This window comes from Strongylocentrotus purpuratus, unplaced genomic scaffold (assembly GCF_000002235.5).
Source record: "Strongylocentrotus purpuratus isolate Spur 01 unplaced genomic scaffold, Spur_5.0 spur5_scaffold_2, whole genome shotgun sequence".
Lineage (NCBI taxonomy): Eukaryota > Metazoa > Echinodermata > Echinoidea > Camarodonta > Strongylocentrotidae > Strongylocentrotus > Strongylocentrotus purpuratus.
Window position 1 is genome coordinate 1,381,528 of NW_022145605.1, and position 22,621 is coordinate 1,404,148.

The 22,621-nt window shown below is 40.7% G+C and overlaps 1 protein-coding gene and 1 long non-coding RNA gene across 2 annotated transcripts; both read left to right on the plus strand.

Annotated features, from left to right (window-relative positions):
- The first annotated feature begins 7 nt into the window (after positions 1–7).
- On the plus strand, positions 8–22,028 carry LOC756360 (sushi, von Willebrand factor type A, EGF and pentraxin domain-containing protein 1). The gene is made up of 7 exons (XM_030992512.1): positions 8–197; positions 1,587–1,790; positions 5,420–5,566; positions 7,242–7,439; positions 14,795–15,019; positions 19,498–19,722; positions 21,976–22,028. Exons 1-7 carry the CDS (start codon positions 128–130, stop codon positions 22,026–22,028), a joined length of 1,122 nt encoding a protein of 373 aa, XP_030848372.1. The 5' UTR covers positions 8–127.
- Positions 13,903–14,241, plus strand: LOC105440926. The gene is made up of 2 exons (XR_971841.1): positions 13,903–13,993; positions 14,207–14,241. It is a non-coding gene; the product is annotated as an uncharacterized LOC105440926 (long non-coding RNA).
- Positions 22,029–22,621: the final 593 nt, after the last annotated feature.

Sequence of the window (22,621 nt, forward strand, 5' to 3'; positions counted from 1 at the left end):
TATTAGAGCACCGTTCGGAGCGTGGCCACGCTCATTCTGTACATTTAGAAATACGGTTCATTTCTTTACAAATGGAACATGGAATGTTAGTGTTGGGTCGAGAGTCTAGCTAGTATATCGACAAGCAATGGAGGAAAAGAGTTATCATTATTTAGTTCTGTTCACAGGACTGTTTCTTTGCCTGTTACACAGTGGCGGTAAGTGGATTATCACGATCTTTTCAAGACTTATACCATACAACATGACCAATCGCACATTAATTCATGATTTTGAGCATGCGCACCCCCCCCCCCCCTCATTCCATGTTCTGCTTTGCCATGTAAATATTCAGGGGAGGGAGCCTTATACGGACTCCAGAAAACGAATATTGTAATTTGTTTTCAAATTCATGAAATCACCATCTCTATAATATTTATGCCTGTTCAGATATAAAGTGGTAAACCACGACAAATTTGTATCATTCAATTATATTTTGTTTATATTTGTTTTATTACTTTTTTTTTGTTTTACTGATCTCAGTGAAAGTTTCATGAAATGTGAAGCATAATACACCTAGTAGATACAAGATGTGCTCCTTAACCCCTCCCCCCCCCCCGAAATATCGGTCGGCGCGGTTTTCACATTTCCGGGTGCAAAAAAAATAATGCTCACTACCGCCTCTCTCTCGTAGGTCAATGCAGTAAGGTTATGTATTCGTTTCGATTAAAAAAGAACTACTACTCAACTGCGATGAGAACCATTTCAAACAGCTTTGAATAGTGCAGTTTGCAGATACATAGGTCTATTCCTCCATCGTGCATTTTCTGTTTATATTCTACAATCTCTTCATCTGTATTCATGCCAGATTCATGCACATTTTAAACTTTGCATTACAGGGTTTAATATTCAAAAATATCTATGATCATCAATTTATTGTTTCTTGTCTTATAAACTCGTTTTTGTTTGCTTTTGGAATTAAAAAAAATTCTGAATCAAATAAAATGAAATATAAAATAAATTGAGGACATTCTTCTGAAACAAACCCTTCATCGCTGACATGAGAACAAAAGAACGTAGGCCTATACTAGGGAGATAGTAGTACTGGTGGTAGCGGTGGTGGTGTTGGTATATTATAGTGATGGTTGTGATGATGAAGAAATTGGTAGTGGTTCTATGTGGTGGTGATGATGGTGGTGTTGGAAGTTATGGTAGGGTGGTGGCGATGGAAGTGGTGGTGGTGGTGATGGTGATGTTGATATTGGTAGTTGGGTTAAAGTTGGTGGTAGTGTAGTGGTGGTGATTGTTTTGGTGGTGATGCTGGTGGTGAAAATGATAGTGTACGGCTCGATGGTGGTGGTGCATAGTGGTGGTTGTGGTGTAGTCACGGTAATGGTGATAATTGTGGTGGTGCTGCTGCTGCTGATCCTAATGGTTGTGCTGTTGACCTGACGAGTAAATCTAAATCTCACTCTTTTCTATTGTTCACTTATATTATCATCTTCGCAGCGCATGCAAGTAGGACATAATTATTGATGATATGCGCTTTTAATTATCATCTGCTTAATCCTGTCTCATTAACAAACGCTACTATATGCGTGTGATTTCAGGGGTATCATCGAGCTGCGATAACATCAATCAGATTGATTTTGCGGAAATCACCTATGAGCCGGAGGGTTTAGTACCCCACCCTGACGGGACTGTTGCGAGTATTGAGTGTGGTGTCTTTTATCAGATCGTGCCCACAGCTTTTGAGAGAACAACATGCACCGATGGATCGTGGACAGGACCGTTGCCCCGATGCAGACATGTTCGTAAGTAGATCATGGAATTCTGGGCAGGGGCGTTGTCCCAGTTGCGGACTTGTTTGTAGGTAGATCATGAAGGTCTGACATGGACGTGGACCGCGTCAGACATAATATTCATATACGTAGATGTAGTCCAGAAGCTGGCCTATTTAACTTTTAATAGGGACTTTTAGATTTGCACGTTGACATAGAGGCCTGCTACGTGTGACGTCCTTTTAAGGCACTGCCTGTCACACTAGCAGTCCACTATGTCGACGTGCAAATATAATATCTCCACCACACCAACGCTATATATACCTCCCCTACTTACTAGCTACTAGCCGAAGATGGCGTGATCATTAAATTAGGACCAGAGCCATTTATACACAGAGTTTGGCCAACTTGGTTTCACTGGCTCACAACTAGCGTATATTCTTTTGTTTTGTACTTGCCCAATAAAGCATTAGTCGCCATATTGCGTCCAATTCGAACCGGGTTGGCCAAACACTCCTAATCAATGGCACTTAGTAGGACTAGCTAGTGTCCCTATAAAGCCCAAAGGGACACTAATTAGGACGCACGGCGAAAAGCGTGTAGGGAATATAAAAAACCGGCTAGATTATGGACTAATTTAGATGTTGAAAGTCTCCACATGGGCGTGGTAAAGATGACATTTTCGGACATAGATGAGAGATGGAGATGTCTGCCATATTCGAACTACCGGTACCGTATACTGGCGAAGCTCAGGTACAGACATGTCGGTAAGTATGAGTATTAAAAATGAGGAATTTTTGAAAAGTCTCAAATTAGGTGTTTGCATCTTTGATGACGGAATATATTTTCATTTCAAATCCATTTCGTTTTTATTTCACAACCCATGATTGAAATATGTTATGAATATGGTTCTAGGACAATTACCCCCTGGGCAATCACCCCCCGGAAATTCACCCCCGGAAAACTTCCCCCTGGAATATTACCCTTCGGAGAATAACCCCCCCCCCCCCCGAGTATACCCACAAGGACAATTAACCCCCGGAGAATTACCCCCCGAAGACAATTACCCCCCCCCCCCCGAGGACAATTACCCCCTAGGACAATTACGCTCCGAGGACAATTACCCCCCGAGGATAATTACCTCTGAGGACAATTACCACCCCCGATGACAACTACCCCCGATGACAATTACCCCCCCCCCCCCATGACAATTACCCCCAAATGACAACTAACCACGTGGACAATCAGGATTTAATAGCGAAAGACGATCTTACACATTGAGAGATGGCTACCAGCCCATAAGATCCCCTGCACGAACCCATATTCGTTCAAAAACTATAGCACGTTGTCTTCCTCATTACTACACATGTCCCTTTTATTATAATTTATGCAACGCCAATGCGGTTGCTGATTTCCACGAAGGATGTAAGTTTTAGGTTATTGTCCAGCGCTTTTCAAAATGCATATACCTTTCTCTGGAGCAGCGTATTTTAACTTTCTGTTAGTCACGGTACCTTCTTAAGAAATGAAAAGTTTCTCCCAAATCCCAAAGTCCTCACAGACTATTAATTTTGCATGACTCTGGCTCTCGTCAAGTGCTATGCACACACGTATGGTCACATTTAAGAATGAAAAAGAGAAGACATTTTCAAACTGGTAAAAAATTAGTTTGTAATCTACACACTAGAAACGATTTAAAGTACTGTATGTGGGCATCTTGCCGCCGAATGTACATGAATAAAAAGTGATATATTCGGTCATGACCTTGATACACGAATATGAGGATATTCGGGCCTCTCGTTGCCCTTATTTGCCTTGCTGTCAAAATATTGTCAGCGAGCGAGGAAGGAAGACACTTTAGTATCTTCAAAATTTTATTTTCTCATGTTATTACATAGCCCGCCCCCCCCCCCCCCCCACTCAGAGGTCGAAATGACCGCATGCGTGTTGCCAAAATGTCCGGTAAAGGGGTACTTTTCGCGCGACAAAGTGCGGCTCGAGAATTGTAAAAAAATGGGGTGTATTTTTGACCTTTCACCCAGAGATTTCTTTAAAAAGGACTTCTTTGGACTCCTGAGAAATTATTCCGAATTTAGGGAGTACATTGAGCATTTGTCCTGATTTAGGGGGGTCTCCAAGGCAGGAAAAGCCCGCGAAAGGGGGGTTCAAAAAATGTTGGCAGTCCTCAGATAGGGGGTGCTTTCATAAAAGAGGGTACGAGCCTATGCGTACCCTAAATAACTGAGTGGGGGGGGGGGGGGGTTACATAGTTTCTGATATTTGATTTTTGTTTACAAAATCAACGTTTTCAAATCAAATCATTCTCTTGCGGCACCCCGGTTGAAAAACGCTGTGCTGGAGTTACAAAATCAAATGAGATGAATTACCAGAGAGCAAGAAAAAATATTATACTTCAGCATGACAACAGAGATAAATAGATAACGTGAAGTAAACCTTAATTTTGGATCATGGATGAGGGCCAATTATACATACAAAGACAAATACACAATCAGCTGAAAGTTACAGAGGATGCATAAAGGAAATCTTACATCCTAATTTCTGTGTTGTGCCATTGTTGGTGAGAGAGGCTATAACGCGTACTCATCTGCGCGCAGTGTATTGTTCAATTTCTAAGAAATGTAACTTCTGTTTTTTACTCGGTAGCAAAACTACAGGGGAATTGGGCAACCTCCACTCCCGCCCCCCCCCCCCATATCGAATTAAATAATTTGAAAAGACTGAAATGAACTTCATGAATGACAAAGAAAATAAAGGTTCATGAAGGTTTATGTAAATAGCAATTTGGAGAGAAGTTTGCATTATACGTCACAGTGTTATAAATTCCTCGGGGGTGATTGTCATTGGGGGTAGTTGTCCTCCTGGGGTTATTGTCCTCGGAGACAGGCACGTAGCCACGGGGGGGGGGGGGGGGCACGTGCCCCCTAAAATTTCTAAGATCGGTTGAACTTTTTTAGACCCCTTTTTCGACATCGATCGATTACATGTAGGTGCCCCCACCCCCAAACATCAAACTCTGGCTATGTGCCTGCTCGGAGGGGGAGGGGTAGTTTTCTTGGGGGATAGTTGTCCTCGATGGTAGTTGTCCTTGGGGGATAATTGTCCTCGGGGGTAGTTGTCCTCGGGGGGGGAGGGGTAATTGTCTTCAGGGAGGGGGTAGTTTTCCTCGGTGGGTAATTGTCCTCGGGGGTAGTTGTCTTCGGGGATAGTCGTCCTTGGGGGTAGTTGTCCTCGGTGGGTAATTGTCCTTGGGGGGGTAATTCTTCGGGGGGTAATTTTCCGGGGGTAATCGTCCTACGGGGGTAGTTTTCCGGGGGGTGTTCGCCCAGGGGCAATTGTCCTGATACGTATGAATATGAATATATTATGATATATAAATCTGGTGGTATAGAAAATACGAAATTGCATAGAACAATATAGTAATTCATAAAATTAAAAAAATATTTGGAGGTAAATGAAATTGTGTTCAACAATATAAATGGTTTGCGAAGTACGACAAAAAAGGCCTTTACGCCTGTGGGCAAGGTAGCCCATGTAAAAACAGATGATGGTGAATAAAACAGAAAACACAATTAAGGTTGGAGCATAAATATAACAGGCTAATTTGTATTTATTTGTACATTGTCTAATTTTTCTTAATTCAGCGAGATATTGCCATCGTAATGAAGACTTGGTCCAGATCTACGGACGGGATTGTCAGACCCAATGCAGGAATCGTCTCAATGGGGCTTGTCTCGGAAACAAGCAATGTCACTGCGATGGGGTTTGTGGATGGAGTTGTATTTCAATTTGTAAGTACTAACTGCTTCTCGTCAATATCTTAACAAACTGTCCAAAACTATTTGAAATACATTTTACTAAAACTAGAGCATTGAAATTTAAAGTTTATTGAAGTTTATTTGTTACACATATTTTTTTATACAAGACTGTATGAGCGTAGATTACACACAAAAAAATTAAAGATTTCAAATCAAATATAATGTACGGAAAATAGGTACAAAGTTTCGAAATATATTCATATTCATATTGTAGTATTAATGACTGCTTTAATTTTCGAAACATAGTTGTTTTTATACGCTCAATGGAAGGTTACAATCGAGCTATTGCCCGAGGCTTGCCGAGGGCAATTGCTCGATTGTCATTAATACTTTTATATACCGAAAAAGGACATAGAATACATGTCCGACTTATCAATCATGGTAATCAAGTTTGTTTAAGCTATCGAGACAGCAGACAGTGTAAGGGCACAAGGTACATACAAATACGTGTGTGGGACTATGAACGGGCTGGATTTGTTTGTGTTACTGAAATGTGCTCAGAATTCAAGTAATTCATCTATTAAATGACTATAACAGACAAGAAACAAGTCAAAGGTAAGGACAAGAATCAGTGCTTATCAATGTAACAGAAATTTTGCATAAAATACCATCAGGAAAGCTATCTAAATTTGTCAGAAATTAGCGACAAACACACCAAATTCATCGCTGCAATGACGCACAAAACGGCGTAGAATTCAACTTTTCATCCACCAAATGAATTCAAACACTTGCATTATACAATCTTCAATACCTGTATCACCGTTATCGCAAGCAATAAAATCACAATCTATATCTAGACCTAGATCTACGGCTAATAATAAAACGTAGGGTTTACCCTTTTGGTGTTCTTGTTGTCTAGCGGCCAATTCTTCGCACACACACAATGCATGGTATCCGCGATCGCTCAAACCAGTTTTTAAGCAAGACTGAACTATTCCCGGTAACTTGAATTTTACCCTCGAACTATTACATGGGCGTGGCATTTTTCGTTTATTTACGGGAATGGATAAAACCATGACTGCAATTTCGACCAATCAGATGGCTGGATTTCTTAAGTGAGGTATATAATCATATTTATTTCATTTCCAACAGAAAGGTAAACAAAGATATTATTTCTTTTTTCATACATAATTCATTTTTCAGGAAACTATACAAATAAACTTTGCACATAATAAAATTATTACAAGAAATTCTTAATTTCTGAGGAAATGGGGGGGGGGGGATCCACTAAAAAGCAGTGCTTGTAGTTTGTGGATCTCCCAGAATATAGATATAGATATGACAGGCTCACAAAATATGGGGAGCCTATTAAAATAAAAAGCGTAGTCTTGTATGTAAATAAAGGCTCCCGTACATTATGCGTATATAGCCTGTAATTTACAATAAACGACATTTTGGGCAAAGGGACAACTATCAGGACTTCCTTCTTAGTAAAGAAAAAGTGTATTATACAATACAATTTGAAAAATGACGTTGTCATAATGTGGCATAAAAGAATTACTCCAATTTTCTTGCATTTCAAGAACGACCATGCCCCACTCTCCTGTAGAATTGGTCTGAAGTACTGGGAATACTCTGTTATACATCTTGATCTTTCAGCCTTTAATAATTTGTTTATAAAATGAACCTTTTGACATATCTATTCCAGACGAGGACAATTTTTGCCCGGAAGTGGCTGACCAAGCAGGTCGTTTGGTGACCTACGACCCCCCTGAACGGCGATTCAATGGCTTCGCCGATTTCTCTTGTGGGGATGGCTACATTTATCATTCTGGGAGCAGCAGGCTACTGTGTATGAGCAACAGACAGTGGGGTGGAGGAAACGAATTTGTGTGCATCCCAAACGGTAAGGACCATTAAGTTAAAGAGAAGGTGGAGTTCAGTGAAAAGTGATAAATAGTTTGTGACCGTTGTTCCCTTTTTATTTTAAGTGTGGACGAACATCGTACAGAAAATGCCCACTGGAAAGGATGGTTATTCAAATACCTCTAAGGCTTCATATTAAAAATATGACAAGAAATAGCTAAATTGTGTGGACCCTTTAATCCAGTAGATGATAATAGTAATGAAATGAATATACATTGTAAGCCACATGTTCATTGTAGTCTCTAATACACACAAAAAAAGAACATTACTATGAACACCAAAATCAAAGTTTGGTCAGTTCTTCTCTCCGGGTGCATATAGTTTAGTCTCATTTCACAACGCCCCCTATCGTCAGAGTCAGCAGCCATACATGTTAGCCTATGGAATTGTACAAAAAAAAATCGTTATAAATTCATTTTTTGTTCAAACGAAAAGCACATCCACCCCGACTTACGTTATCACTAGCTCTTTCATTGGAACCCTCATGTCCCATTGACTTTTGAAAGTTCACCCACCGTAATTTGATCAAAATAGGTTGCAAGCTCGTCATTGCCTATAATACACATGTAAAACAAGTCGAACTTTGGACTCAGTTTGCCAAGCGATTTGAAGATTATAGGTCAAGCACACGAAGGATAAGAAGCATGAATTATCATAGATCACTTCTGCTTGGTTCATTATGTCCTTTTCATCCAACCCCCATCAGCATTCTTCCATTTAGTAAAAGCAAAGATTTTGCCGAGGTAAGCAAAAACATGAATATTCATGAACGTCAGACAATACAGCCTTTCAGTACGTAACGTATAGTGAATGGGAATGGGTGATGATCCGTCCAGGAGGTAGAGGTCAGTGGTTTGTGCTGGCAATGTTCCAGCGAGCGAAAATGAGACAATCGGAGCAACATGTGAGTGTTGAACAATAAACAAAGAGCTTAAAAGAAGATTAGAGGCAACAGAATCCTGGTTCTTGAGAAAGAGTAGAGGTGTCGTGGTTGAGTGGATATGTCACCGGACTGTGGGTCACAAGGCCCGCGGATCGATTCCCGCCGCGGCACTTATGTCCTTTGGCAAGACATTAATTTACATTTGCCACACTTACCCCAGGTGAGGTAAATGCGTACCTGGTAGGATTATTTCTTGAAATGCACTGTGCGCTGATAACGGCTGCCAGAGCTAAAGCTAGGGTAATAATTTCCAAAGCTCTTTGGAAGCCCATAGAGAGGTTATTTCATATTATACAACTCACTCCCAGATCCTAATCAAATAATTGTTCATGCGCGGTCGCGTGGGATTCATTTACTGAGACTATTGCACGTTTTTTCATGAAAAAGTGTGGAATAGTTTCAAGTACTATTGCACGCTTTTTTTAGTGCATGTACATGATGCGCAGTAGTATACGTAAAGGGTAGGGCGCTTATACTGCGTATGGACCTATTCTTGCGCAGCACTATGCGTTAACGCGTAAAGTGCGCTTATCTATATGTGCGCACTAATTTAAGCCTATTTAAGTTTATTTATTTATTTATTTATAACACATCTTTAAAAAGAAGGGTAGCCCAATCAGCAAATAATTACTGGTTTTCGTTGAGACCCTTCATGACACAAACAAGTATATACATTTCATCAACATATCAATATATAAATAAACATAAAAAAATACAAAATTCGATTTTAACAAACAAGAACTTGCAAACCAGGTTATAAATAAGGATTTGATTATAAAGAATAACGAAATGAGTAAAATGTATATGGTACCAATATAAAATTATAAATAAATATAGAAAGTTACAAAATACGATTTTAACAAACAAAAATTGCAACCAGGTTATAAATAAGTTGATATTTAGTTGGCAGCAATACCGTCACAAAACAATCTTGAATGATATATTTTGCCATCAAATAAAAAGGATCTAGGAGATTTGTTGTATAAAACAAATGATGCATGTTTTCATTCGTTTATTATTATCCTCCCTCGTTGATGCTGTGTGTATCTATCGCACTCAACCTAACGGCTTCGTGCGATAGATACACACAGCCTCAACTCGAGTGCGGATAGATAGTATAATGAACTCATGCATCATTTGTATATTGTATTTTATAAAATGGCTCTAGTATTTTAAGCATCGTGATTGGTCAATACGCGTCACATGACATTGACAAATTTTTGATGCAAGCACGATTTTGCAGAAATAAGTGCAGAAAAAGCGCAACAAAAAGTTATATTGCACGTGACCATGGAGATCCAGTGCGCGCGCGTACGTGTAGTACGCGCTCCCTCGAGTGCATTGCAATTATTGTAGGCTACGCGTAGCTAATATTGTACGCTCCACTATGATCCCCAGCGCAACGTACGCGTAGCTTAGCTCTAGCATGGACTTACTAGACATAAAAAGCAAATTTTTATTTTACTTTTGCCTTGGATTTAGGCCTGTTTTGACTTTTGGATTATATAATGAAGCCAGGAATTTCAGCTGTCTGATGAAGATTCGTCTCTAGACCCACTGTAGAACGCTCTGTGGATTTTATTTTTAATCAAGGCAATGAATCCCATTGACTTTTTGGTAAGCCTGCAAGGTCTTAGTCTAGAACCAACCTAACTCTAACTTAGATCTAGATCGAACACTCGTAGACTCTAACTTAAGATCTAAAGTTTCGTTTGTTGCTATTTGTGTCGCTATTTTATAAAACAAATAACGCACTTCACCAATTGTGCGAAACGTAAATGCAGTGTACGCTCGGTTTCTTCAGATGGTTCGCACCGTCAACTCGCCGCAAGCGGCTCGTTGCACAGAGCGGCACCAATCTAAAGAAACCTCGCGCGTACTGCATTCACCGCTATTGCACTCTGGGACGTGCGTTATTTGTATAATAGAGATATCGACTGCTTTGAGAGGCCAGGGGTGGTAGACCTATTCTGAACATTGTTGTAAGTTTTGTGTTATCTTTTGTTGTATCTTCCAGAGATAACACAGCGCTAATATTGTTGTAAGTTGGTATTCTGAACATTGTTTTATCCCTGTGTTATCTCTTGAAGGACCGCCTCTATCTTATCTTTGACCATTGATGACACGCCCATTTTTATGGACCCTACCAATCAAAATCTATTTTATATAAGCATGATAAGTAGATCAACCAATAGGAATACTTTATGCCATATCTGAAGATGCGCCTAGCGCATACTAATCTTGGGCGTAATTAGTTATTTGAGCACTTATTACGCGCGTCATCATTATGCGCTGTTGAATGTGGATCATGAAGACAAATCACGCTTTCACTATATTGGTTAAGATGAGAGCATTAAAATAGTCCTATCCTAGCATGTAATATCTTAGAAAGTTCTCATCTGTGATGTTTCCGGTCAACACACAATCTTCTTCTAACTCGTCTATTGGCACGAAGTTGGTTCTGGGCAAAAAATATTGCCGCCATTATATCACCACGAAAGATACAACAACCCCATACCTGTTGTAAATATTGTTATAAATACCATGCAAGATAAGATAAGATAAAAGATACAACAACTTTCAGAATACCAATTATCTCGACATATTATCTCCCGTGCGCATATGCAAATGAGAATTAAATGCCACTTTATTAATAATACGCACAATTACAAGCCCTTCAAAGTATGAGCGCAGGCGCGGCCAATAAGATGAGAGAAAAGATACAACAAAAGATAACACAAAAGTTACAACAATGTTCAGAATACCAACTTTATCTTATCTTCAAAGATACAGCAATATTAGAGATAACACAGGGTTCAGAATACCGCCCCCGGCCCCCCCCCCCCCCACTCAGTGTTATTTAAGGTACGCATATGCTCGTACCCTTTTTTTGAAAGCACCCCCTATCTGAGGACTGCCAACATTTCCGAACCCCCCTTTCGCGTGCTATTCCTGCCTTGGAGACCCCCCTAAATCAGGAAAAATGCTCAATGTACCCCCCTAAATTCAGAATAATTTCTCAGGAGTCCAAAGAGATGAGAGAAAAAAAAGAAAAACACCCCCTTTTTAAAGAAATCTCCGGGTGAAAAGTCAAATACACCCCTTTTTTTTTTACAATTCTCGGGCCGGACTTTGTCGCACGAAAAGTACCCCTTTACCGGACATTTTGGCAACACGCATGCGGTCATTCCGACCTCTGAGTGGGGGGGCCGGGATACCGCCCCTGGCTGTTTTATATGCTCAAGGGAACCGCGCAGATCCTGCCTTTACCCTGAGGCGCGCTTGGGTGGGCGCGGCGCGCTGACGGGTCATGAGTTCCGGTAAAGATAGAAAAGGAATTCTCACAGAATCCCTACAAAACTTACACTGAATGTTCAAGATTACAAAGAAATGACATATGCGCCCAACATTTTTGGTAGAAAATGTTTGGGGGCTGAATAATGAGCATAGACATAATTATAAGGAATTCAAGGTAAGTAGGCTCGACACCATGTGCTTAACACAGATAACTATGTGAAATTTGAGTTGTGGTTTTTATCGAAGATGATTTCCAGCAAGTTTTTGTGAGGTTTTTTAAATTTTTTTTTTACTTGTTCAAACAATCAATCTACTGCATGATAAACAATGCAGAATGAATTATAGCCGTGTAATTCTCTCGATATACGATGCCCATATCAGAGCTCAAGATTAGCTCTAAAGACACATGGTTGTGGGTTTCCTTGAGGAACTTTACATCCTATGTACACGATATCGGGTGTAATCAATCACCGACAATGGGCTTCACTTTTCCGACGGACAGGCCTTACGTAATGTGCGCACCTTCTAGCGACTTTAATTTTAAAGGGTTAGTGCAGGGTATGTGAGTTCCCTGGTTAGTGAACTGATGAACTTGTATGCAAACTATGAGATGCACATGGAAACAGACAAGAGTATATGTCTTTAAGAGAATGGAAATGTGGTATATAACGTGACTTTATCCACGTATTAAAGAGCGGTGCACGTTCCGGCCATTTTATTTTCTCCAGGAATGTCAAAAAGTGATGGTACTTGTTCTGGTTCAACATAATAGAGAACATACACGACTTTTCTACAAGATATGACATGGCGATGTTGACTCTTTTTCATGCCTCCGCTACAAAGTAGCCGGAGGCGTTGGCCCGAATTCACAAAGGAGGTTTGTCGACAAACCGAGGTTTATGTACGTCATATGACGCGTTTTGACGCGTTTTTTTTACAAAGTTTGTAAATAACAAAAGGAGGTTTGTCGAAACAAAAGGAGGTTAATCGACAAACCGAGGTTTGTCGACAAACCTCCTTTGTGAATTCGGGCCAGAATGTTTTCGGGTTGTCCGTCCGTCCGTACGTCCCATTCTCGTGATCGCGTTATCTCAAGAACCAATAGATGGATTTCCGCCAACTTGGGTCATATATGTATCTTGCAGAGACAATAAATCGATTAGATTTTAGGGTCACGAGATCCAAGGTCAAAGGTCACAGGACTCATTATGTATGCACAAATAGCTTGTGATCGCGTTATCTCAAGAACCCATTGATGGATTACCGCCAAACTTGGGTATGTATTTATCTCGCAGAGCCAATAAACTTGTAGAAATATGAGTTTGTGAGGTAATGTGAATGGATATTTGAAAGCGTGTTCACTCGTCACACAACATAACTCTTATTTTTGTTTAGCTACCAGGAAACAAGGTTGCACTGATAATAAAATACATGAAAGAAAGTATTCCCTTTTCGTTTTGTTTATTGGGTACTGATGAGGCTGGCCGTACACTTGCAAAGTGTAGCCAAGCACAAGCCGAAGAATCGGAATGAAAATGCATAAATGGTAAATGTGAATATTGCACGGAGATTACATAATGATCAATGATGATAATGAACATGAATAAATGCGATGTACATAATGAACGTGAATAAATGCGATGTACATAATGAACGTGAATAAATGCGATGTAAATAAATAGAGCTTACGACAATAGTAGAAATGAAGTCGAAAGTCCAATGAAGATGAAGAGAGTTGAGAACGAAGGAAGGGGCTCACGCGATGAAATGTGTGGAGGCTTGAAGAGGCGGAGATGTAACTTCGTTGTCGTGGCTATAGAGCCGTGAAGAATCTCGACGCTGACGTCCGTGATGAAGATAGTGAAGAAGCTCAGGCGAGAAGAGAAGAAAGTGACGCTCGACGATGAAACAGTGAGTCGTTTGATGTCGGAGGCCAATTAGGTAGAAAATGCAGACATCAAAGCCGGGAGTGGTGCTGAGCAGTAAGTCGCTCGATTGATGAGCCGAACTTTGATGGTGAATGTTTAGATGAGCTGCGGTGAGTCGAGCTCATGTGGGTGAAAGGCTACCGGTGAAGAAACTGGCAGCTCCCAGCGGATAACCAAGCACCATATATGTCGGATCTTGATTTTAACTGTTCCACTGGGAAACTGCCAGCCCGTTGAAGACGGCAGAGAAAGTGTAGATGTGCCGATAGAGGTGATAGGCACGGTAGAATCAAGCCCGGAGAGGAAATTATACAGAGACGTGTTGACTCAACTGAGATGTAAGCAGGAGTTGTTGACTCGACCGAGGTGTAAGAGGGAGTTGTTGACTCGACCGAGGTGTAAGAGGGAGTTGTTGACTCGACCGAGGTGTAAGAGGGAGTTGTTGACTCGACCGAGGTGTAAGAGGGAGTAATTGTTGACTCGACCGAGGTGTAAGAGGGAGTTGTTGACTCGACCGAGGTGTAAGCGGGAGTTGTTGACTCGACCGAGGTGTAAGCGGGAGTTGTTGACTCGACCGAGGTGTAAGCGGGAGTGGAGAAAAACCTCGTGGCGTTGAAAATACGCGGGGTGAACAGTGCGGAACCACGATGCGCGATTGGAAAGAAATACACACGTGGTCCGAATAATGAATATAAATAAGTAGCGTGATGGAAAAATACTGGAGACATGAATGTACGATGAAAATAGGGCGAATGTAAGAGCCGCTACAAACTGATTAGATTTTGGGTTAACGGGGTCAAATATCAAAGGTCACAGGTCTCATTATGTATGCAAAAATAGCTCGCTTCTGTTTTGGTTTGTAAAATTACTCCATGGCGGAGGCATCATTTTCGACTGCGCGCGGTCGAAGGTCCATCTAGTTTGGTTATAGCCTTGTTAACTGTTTTGGTTTAACAGGGGCTTAGTAGACCTCAATACCAAGGCCCGCCTGGAACTGAAATTCGGTTGGGGAAATTTGATGAGAAAAAAAATGTCCTGACCAGCACATTGATAGATATCCACAATTAAGCGGCCTGGCAGGAAAGAAACTCCTCGAACTCCCCATGGCAAAGTCTGCAACTGCTCAATACTAAAGTCTGTCTTTTGCATTCATTTATATTTTATCAGATAATCAGAATCCTGTGATCACATGCCCAGCTGACTTCACTTCCGATACACTCACTGTATCATTCCTGGTGTATGTCACAGACAATGCTGACCCTGCACCAGCGTTGACCTACGATCCTCTAGGGCCAGGTTCTACCTTCCCTCTGGGTCCAACGACAGTCACTGTCACAGCCACAGACAGTTCCTCGAACCATGACTCATGCACATTTACTGTTACGGTGATAGGTGAGTACATCAAATCCTTTGATGAGCATGCCTGTTTAATTGTTTTCGTTAATGATTGAGTCAAGGTCATTTTTTGCATGTGAATGTGCTCACCTGCATTTATTATTTTCCAGCATCTAATTCGGGAACGTAATTGTACTATGTAAGCATTGATTTTAATTTTAACTTTGTAAATATTTTTAAAATATTTTTTGGGGGGTTGGGGGGTCTTGTTTCGAAATTGTGCGCCCTGAGCAAAGCCAAAATATCCACTCATAATAATGTCAAATCGAAATACACTAGATAAAGGTATTATAGTCAAACCTGTGTTAACGACCACCTGTCTCCAACGACCACTTAAATTCCCCCCATGAGATTTCATGTAGTTAAGAACCTGTCCACAACGACCACCTGTCGTTACCAACGGCCACTCAATTTGCTTCCGCTGGCCACCAAAAATGCACAAACTACCGCCAGGGTTAGCTGTATAGCAAACAACAGCAGCCGTGTAGCGACCAGCAGCAGTAGCGTTTGAGCAATTTTGCTCACACAGTCAGCTCTGGGGATCGTCGGCACAGCAAAGCAATCCTAAGCTTTTATTAAAACTTCGATAGGAACATTTAATTACCGACAGGATATTGTTTCTTGCACATTACATTATGGGCTGAAAACATAACGATCATGAACTCCGCAATTGATGACTCGCTTGTTTGTCGTGCACAGCTCACATCACAGGCACCGCGAATTACTGGTTAGTGGGCGCAGCCTGTCTGTCAATAAAATGTTCAGGCTCGTTCATCATATGATATGATATGCATTAAAAAAAAATGCCGGACAATTTCAGTGATAAATTATTATGTTTAATCATTTCGTATTTATATTTTGACTAAAAACCGTACCACTCTTTGTTTATTTAGTTTTTAAACACCTATAAATACACTTGCATTTGTTAGATTTGTCGATTACGGCTCTCCGCCTCGTTTTCGCCCGACTAAGCCCTTACAAAAAACTGTTTGCGCACTGGCGGAGGCCTTGCGAGTGCTGTCAATCAATTATTCAAATTCAAAATTGCCGCCAACGCATACCTGTCTACAACGGCCACTATTTGCGGGACTTCTCACGAAGCATTGAAGCAAGCAGACATCGGTCACACTGACCGTAGAGGTTTCGCTAAAGATTCTCATGCAGCATTGCAGTGAGAGACCATGTTTCATGTTTGATTATGTTTACAGAAATTACAGCTAAGTGCATTATGAAGTATGGCACATATCTATTGAGTATCATCAATTCATATGCATTTCCTTTGTTCAAAATTCATAGATTAAGTTGCAGAATTCATACCCTTACCAAATTTTGTAATTTGTTTAAGCCTGTGAAAAATTGATTTGTCCCAATGTATGTTTCTTTGAATGTGACATATTAAAGTTCAGCTAATTTAGATTAAAATCTAAAAGTATTCAACAAAGGCTACAATTCAATCAGTACACCTTTCATGCTTGAGTAACAAAACAAAAAACAAAAAAAAACACCTCAAAATTACAGGGATATGAACCTGGCCCCCCCCCCCCACTCAGTGTAATTTAGGGTACGCATATGCTCGTTCCCTCTTTTTGAAAGCACCCCCTATCTGCGGACTGCCAACATTTCCTAGCCCGCCTTTCGCGGGCTTTTCGCGGGCTTTTCCTGCCTTGGAGACCCCAAGTTAATCCTGAAAAATGCTCAATGTACCCCATAAATTCGGAATAATTTCTCAGGAACCAAAAGGGACGAGAGAAAAAAAAACACCCCCTTTCTAAAGAAATCTCCGGGTGAAAAAATAATACACCCATTTTTTTTACAATTCTCGGGCCGGACTTTGTCGCACGAAATGTACCCCTTTACCGGACATTGTGGTAACACGCATGGGGTCCGTCCGTTCTCGGAGTGGGGGGGGGGGGAGGGCCGGGGATATGAATAATTTAGTTGTTAAACTGTATTTATATATATATATATATATATATATATATATATATATATATATCTTGTGATTATTGTTGTGATTATATAAACTTGAATCATCTGAGACGGAATGCATTATTTGTATGGGCTGTATATAATTTCCTCATACTTTCAAATTCAGTGTTGACATTGTTTTGATGTAGTGCCATGTGGACATCTAGTGAGGGCCTCTCGTAGCACTATTGAAATACTATTAGGGGTATATGTGCAGGATACCAGGGTCAGGTATAGCTGCAGTGAAGGCTGGGAAATCGAAGGGACTGCAGAGAGAGAGAGTGCGACAATGGACAATGGACAGGTTCTACGCCAGTATGCAGAGTAGCAGGTTTGGGTGGGTGCGACGCGCTGAGGGGTCATGAGTTCCGGTAAAGATAGAAAAGGAATTCTCACAGAATCCCTACAAAACTTACACTGAATGTTCAAGATTACAAAGAAATGACATATGCGTCCAACTTTTTTGGTAGAAAATGTTTGGGGGCTGAATAATGAGCATAGACATAATTATAAGGAATTCAAGGTAAGTAGGCTCGACACCGTGTGCTTAACACAGATAACTATGTGAAATTTGAGTCGTGGTTTTTATCGAAGATGATTTCCAGCAAGTTTTTGTGAGGGTTTTTTTTAATTTTTTTTTTTACTTGTTCAAAAAATCAATCTACTGCATGATAAACAATGCAGAATGAATTATAGCCATGTAATTCTCTCGATGTACGATGCCCATATCAGAGCTCAAGATTAGCTCTAAAGACACATGGTTGTGGGTTTTCTTGAGGAACTTTACATCCTATGTACACGATATCGGGTGTAATCAATCACCGACAATGGGCTTCACTTTTCCGACGGACAGGCCTTACGTAATGTGCGCACCTTCTAGCGACTTTAATTTTAAAGGGTTAGTGCAGGGTATGTGAGTTCCCTGGTTAGTGAACTGATGAACTTGTATGCAAACTATGAGATGCACATGAAAACAGACAAGAGTATATGTCTTTAAGAGAATGGAAATGTGGTATATAACGTGACTTTATCCACGTATTAAAGAGCGGTGCACGTTCCGGCCATTTTATTTTCTCCAGGAATGTCAAAAAGTGATGGTACTTGTTCTGGTTCAACATAATAGAGAACATACACGACTTTTCTACAAGATATGACATTGCGATGTTGACTCTTTTTTATGCCTCCGCTACAAAGTAGCCGGAGGCGTTGGCCCAAATTCACAAGGGAGGTTTGTCGACAAACCGAGGTTTATGTACGTCATATGACGCGTTTTGACGCGTTTTTTACAAAGTTTGTAAATAACAAAAGGAGGTTTGTCGAAACAAAAGGAGGTTAATCGACAAACCGAGGTTTGTCGACAAAACTCCTTTGTGAATTCGGGCCAGAATGTTTTCGGGTTTTCCGTCCGTCCGTACGTCCCATTCTCGTGATCGCGTTATCTCAAGAACCAATAGATGGATTTCCGCCAAACTTGGGTCATATATGTATCTTGCAGAGAGAATGAATCGATTAGATTTTAGGGTCACGAGATCCAAGGTCAAAGGTCACAGGACTCATTAAGTATGCACAAATAGCTTGTGATCGCGTTATCTCAAGAAACCATTGATGGATTCCCGCCAAACTTGGGTCATGTATGTATCTTGTAGAGCCGATGATCTGATAGATTTAAGGGTCACGAGATCCTAGGTCAAAGGTCACAGGACTCATTATGTATGCAAAAATAGCTTGTGATCGCGTTATCTCAAGAACCCATTGATGGATTCCCGCTTAACTTGGGTCATGTATGTATCTTGTAGAGCCGATGATCTGATTACATTTTAGGGTAACGAGATCCTAGGTCAAAGGTCACAGGACTCATTATGTAAGCAAAAATAGCTTGTGATCGCGTTATCTCACGAACCAATAGATGGATTTCCGCCAAACTGGGGTCATATATATATCTTGCAGAGCCAATGAACTGAGTATATTTTAGGGTCGTGAGATCCAAGGTCAAAGGTCACAGGACTCATTTTGTATGCAAAAATAACTCGTGATCGCGTTATCTCAAGAACCCATTGATGGATTACCGCCAAACTTGGGTCATGTATTTATCTTGCAGAGCCAATAAACTGATTAGATTTTGGGTTAACGGGGTCAAATATCAAAGGTCACAGGGCTCATTATGTATGCAAAAATAGCTCGCTTCTGTTTTGGTTTGTAAAATTGCTCCATGGCGGATCGAGGCATCATTTTCGACTGCGCGCGGTCGAAGGTCCATTTAGTTTGGTTATAGCCTTGTTAACTGTTTTGGTTTAACATGGGCTTAGTAGACCTCAATACCAAGGCCCGCCTGGAACTGAAATTCGGTTGGGGAAATTTGATGAGAAAAAAATGTCCTGACCAGCACATTGATAGATATCCACAATTAAGCGGCCTGGCAGGAAAGAAACTCCTCGAACTCCCCATGGCAAAGTCTGCAACTGCTCAATACTAAAGTCTGTCTTTTGCATTCATTTATATTTTATCAGATAATCAGAATCCTGTGATCACATGCCCAGCTGACTTCAACTCCGATACACTCACTGTATCATTCCTGGTGGATGTCACAGACAACGTTGATCCTGCACCAGCGTTGACCTACGATCCTCTAGGGCCAGGTTCTACCTTCCCTCTGGGTCCAACGACAGTCACTGTCACAGCCACAGACAGTTCCTCGAACCATGACTCATGCACATTTACTGTTACGGTGACAGGTGAGTACATCAAATCCTTTGACGAGCATATGCCTTTTTAATTGTTTTCGAAAATGATTGAGTCAAGGTCATGTTTTGCATGTGAATGTGCTCATCTGCATTTATTATTTTCCAGCATCTAATTCGGGAACGTAATTGTACTATGTAAGCATTGATTTTAATTTTTAATTTTGTAAACATTTTTAAAATATTTTTTTGGGGGTTGGGGGGTCTTAATTGTTTCTAAATTGTGCGCCCTGAGCAAAGCCAAAATATTACACTCGTAATAATGTCACATCGAAATACACTATAGTCAAACCTGTGTTAACGACCACCTGTCTCCAACGACCACTTAAATTCCCCCCATGAGATTTCATGTAGTTAAGAACCTGTCCACAACGACCACCTGTCCAACGTTAGTGGCCACTCAATTTGCTTCCGCTGGCCACCAAAAATGCACAAATTACCGCCAGGGTTAGCTGTATAGCAAACAACAGCAGCCGTGTAGCGACCAGCAACAGTAGCGTTTGAGCAATTTTGCTCACACAGTCAGCTCTGGGGATCGTCGGCACAGCAAAGCAATCCTAAGCCTTTATTAAAACTTCGATAAGAACATTTAATTACCGACAGGATATTGTTTCTTGCACATTACATTATGGGATGAAAACATAACAATCATGAACTTCGCAATTGATGACTCGCTTGTTCGTCGTGCACAGCTCACATCACAGGCACCGCGAATTACTGGTTAGTGGGCGCAACCTGTCTGTCAATAAAATGTTTAGGCTCGTTCATCATATGATATGATATGCATTAAAAAAAATGCCGGACAATTTCAGTGATAAATTATTATGTTTAATCATTTCGTATTTATATTTTGACTAAAAACCGTACCACTCTTTGTTTATTTAGTTTTTAAACACCAATAAATACACTTGCATTTGTTAGATTTATCGATTACGGCTCTCCGCCTCGTTTTCGCCCGACTAAGCCCTTACAAAAACTTGTTTGCGTACTGGCGGAGGCCTTGCGAGTGCTGTCAATCAATTATTCAAATTCAAAATTGCCGCCAACGCAAACCTGTCTACAACGGCCACTATTTGCGGGACTTCTCACGAAGCATTGGAGTAAGCAGACCTCGGTCACACTGACCGTAGGGGTTTCGCTGAAGATTCTCATGAAGCATTGCAGTGAGAGACCATGTTTCATGTTTGATTATGTTTACAGATATTACAGCTAAGTGCACTATGAAGTATGACACATATTTATTGAGTATCATCAATTCATATGCATTTACTTTGTTCAAAATTTATAGATTTAGTTGCAGAATTCATACCCTTACCAAATTTTGTAATTTGTTTAAGCCTGTGAAAAATTGATTTATCCCAATGTATGTTTCTTTGAATGTGACATATTAAAGTTCAGCTAATTTAGATTAAAATCTAAAAGTATTCAACAAAGGCCATAATTCAATCAGTACACCTTTCATGCTTGAGTAACAACAAAACAAAAAAAAACCCTCAAAGTTACAGGGATATGAACCCGGCCCCCCTCCACTCAGTCTAATTTAGGGTACGCATATGCTCGTTCCCTCTTTTTGAAAGCACCCCCTATCTGAGGACTGCCAACATTTCCGAACCCGCCTTTCGCGGGCTTTTCGCGGGCTTTTCCTGCCTTGGAGACCCCCCTAAATTATGAAAAATGCTCAATGTACCCCCTAAATTCGGAATAATTTCTCAGGAGTCAAAAGAAATGAGAGAAAAAAAGAAAAAACACCCCCTTTCTAAAGAAATCTCTGGGAGAAAAAATAATACACCCATTTTTTTTTTACAATAAACGCTGTTTTCACGAAGTGACGGTAGTGAAAAAAAATTGCATTCACTTTGCGTTACGATTTTCCTCACTACCGTCACTTCGTGAAAACAAGGACGTGAAAACAAGGACTTTTCGTGCGACAAAGTCCGGCCCGAGAATAATTTATTCTCGGGCCGGACTTTGTCGCACGAAAAGTACCCCTTTACCGGACATTGTGGTAACACGCATGGGGTCCGTCCGTTCTCGGAGTGGGGGGGGGGGGGAGGGCCGGGGATATGAATAATTTAGTTGTTAAACTGTATTTATATATATATATATATATATATATATATATATATCTTGTGATTATTGTTGTGATTATATAAACTTGAATCATCCGAGACGGGATGCATTATTTGTATGGGCTGTATATAATTTCCTCATACTTTCAAATTCAATGTTGACATTGTTTTGATGTAGTGCCATGTGGACATCTAATGAGGGCCTCTCGTAACACTATTGAAATACTATAAGGGGTATATGTGCAGGATACCAGGGTCAGGTATAGCTGCAGTGAAGGCTGGGAAATCGAAGGGACTGCAGAGAGAGAGAGAGTGCGACAATGGACAATGGACAGGTTCTACGGCAGTATGCAGAGTAGCAGGTTTGGGTGGGCGCGGCGCGCTGAGGGGTCATGAGTTCCGGTAAAGATAGAAAAGGAATTCTCACAGAATCCCTACAAAACTTACACTGAATGTTCAAGATTACAAAGAAATGACATATGCGTCCAACTTTTTTGGTAGAAAATGTTTGGGGGCTGAATAATGACCATAGACATAATTATAAGGAATTCAAGGTAAGTAGGCTCGACACCATGTGCTTAACACAGATAACTATGTGAAATTTGAGTTGTGGTTTTTATCGAAGATGATTTCCAGCAAGTTTTTGTGAGGTTTTTAAATTTTTTTTTTTACTTGTTCAAACAATCAATCTACTGCATGATAAACAATGCAGAATGAATAATAGCCGTGTAATTCTCTCGATGTACGATGCCCATATCAGAGCTCAAGATTAGCTCTAAAGACACATGGTTGTGGGTTTCCTTGAGGAACTTTACATCCTATGT

Excerpts from the sequence above, each read along its gene's own strand:
- LOC756360 (XM_030992512.1), top strand. The coding sequence starts at position 128 with ATGGAGGAAAAGAGTTATCATTATTTAGTTCTGTTCACAGGACTGTTT. Across the intron at positions 7,440-14,794 it reads ATTTGTGTGCATCCCAAACG|ATAATCAGAATCCTGTGATC; the intron begins GTAAGGACCATT and ends ATATTTTATCAG. Across the intron at positions 15,020-19,497 it reads ATTTACTGTTACGGTGATAG|ATAATCAGAATCCTGTGATC; the intron begins GTGAGTACATCA and ends ATATTTTATCAG.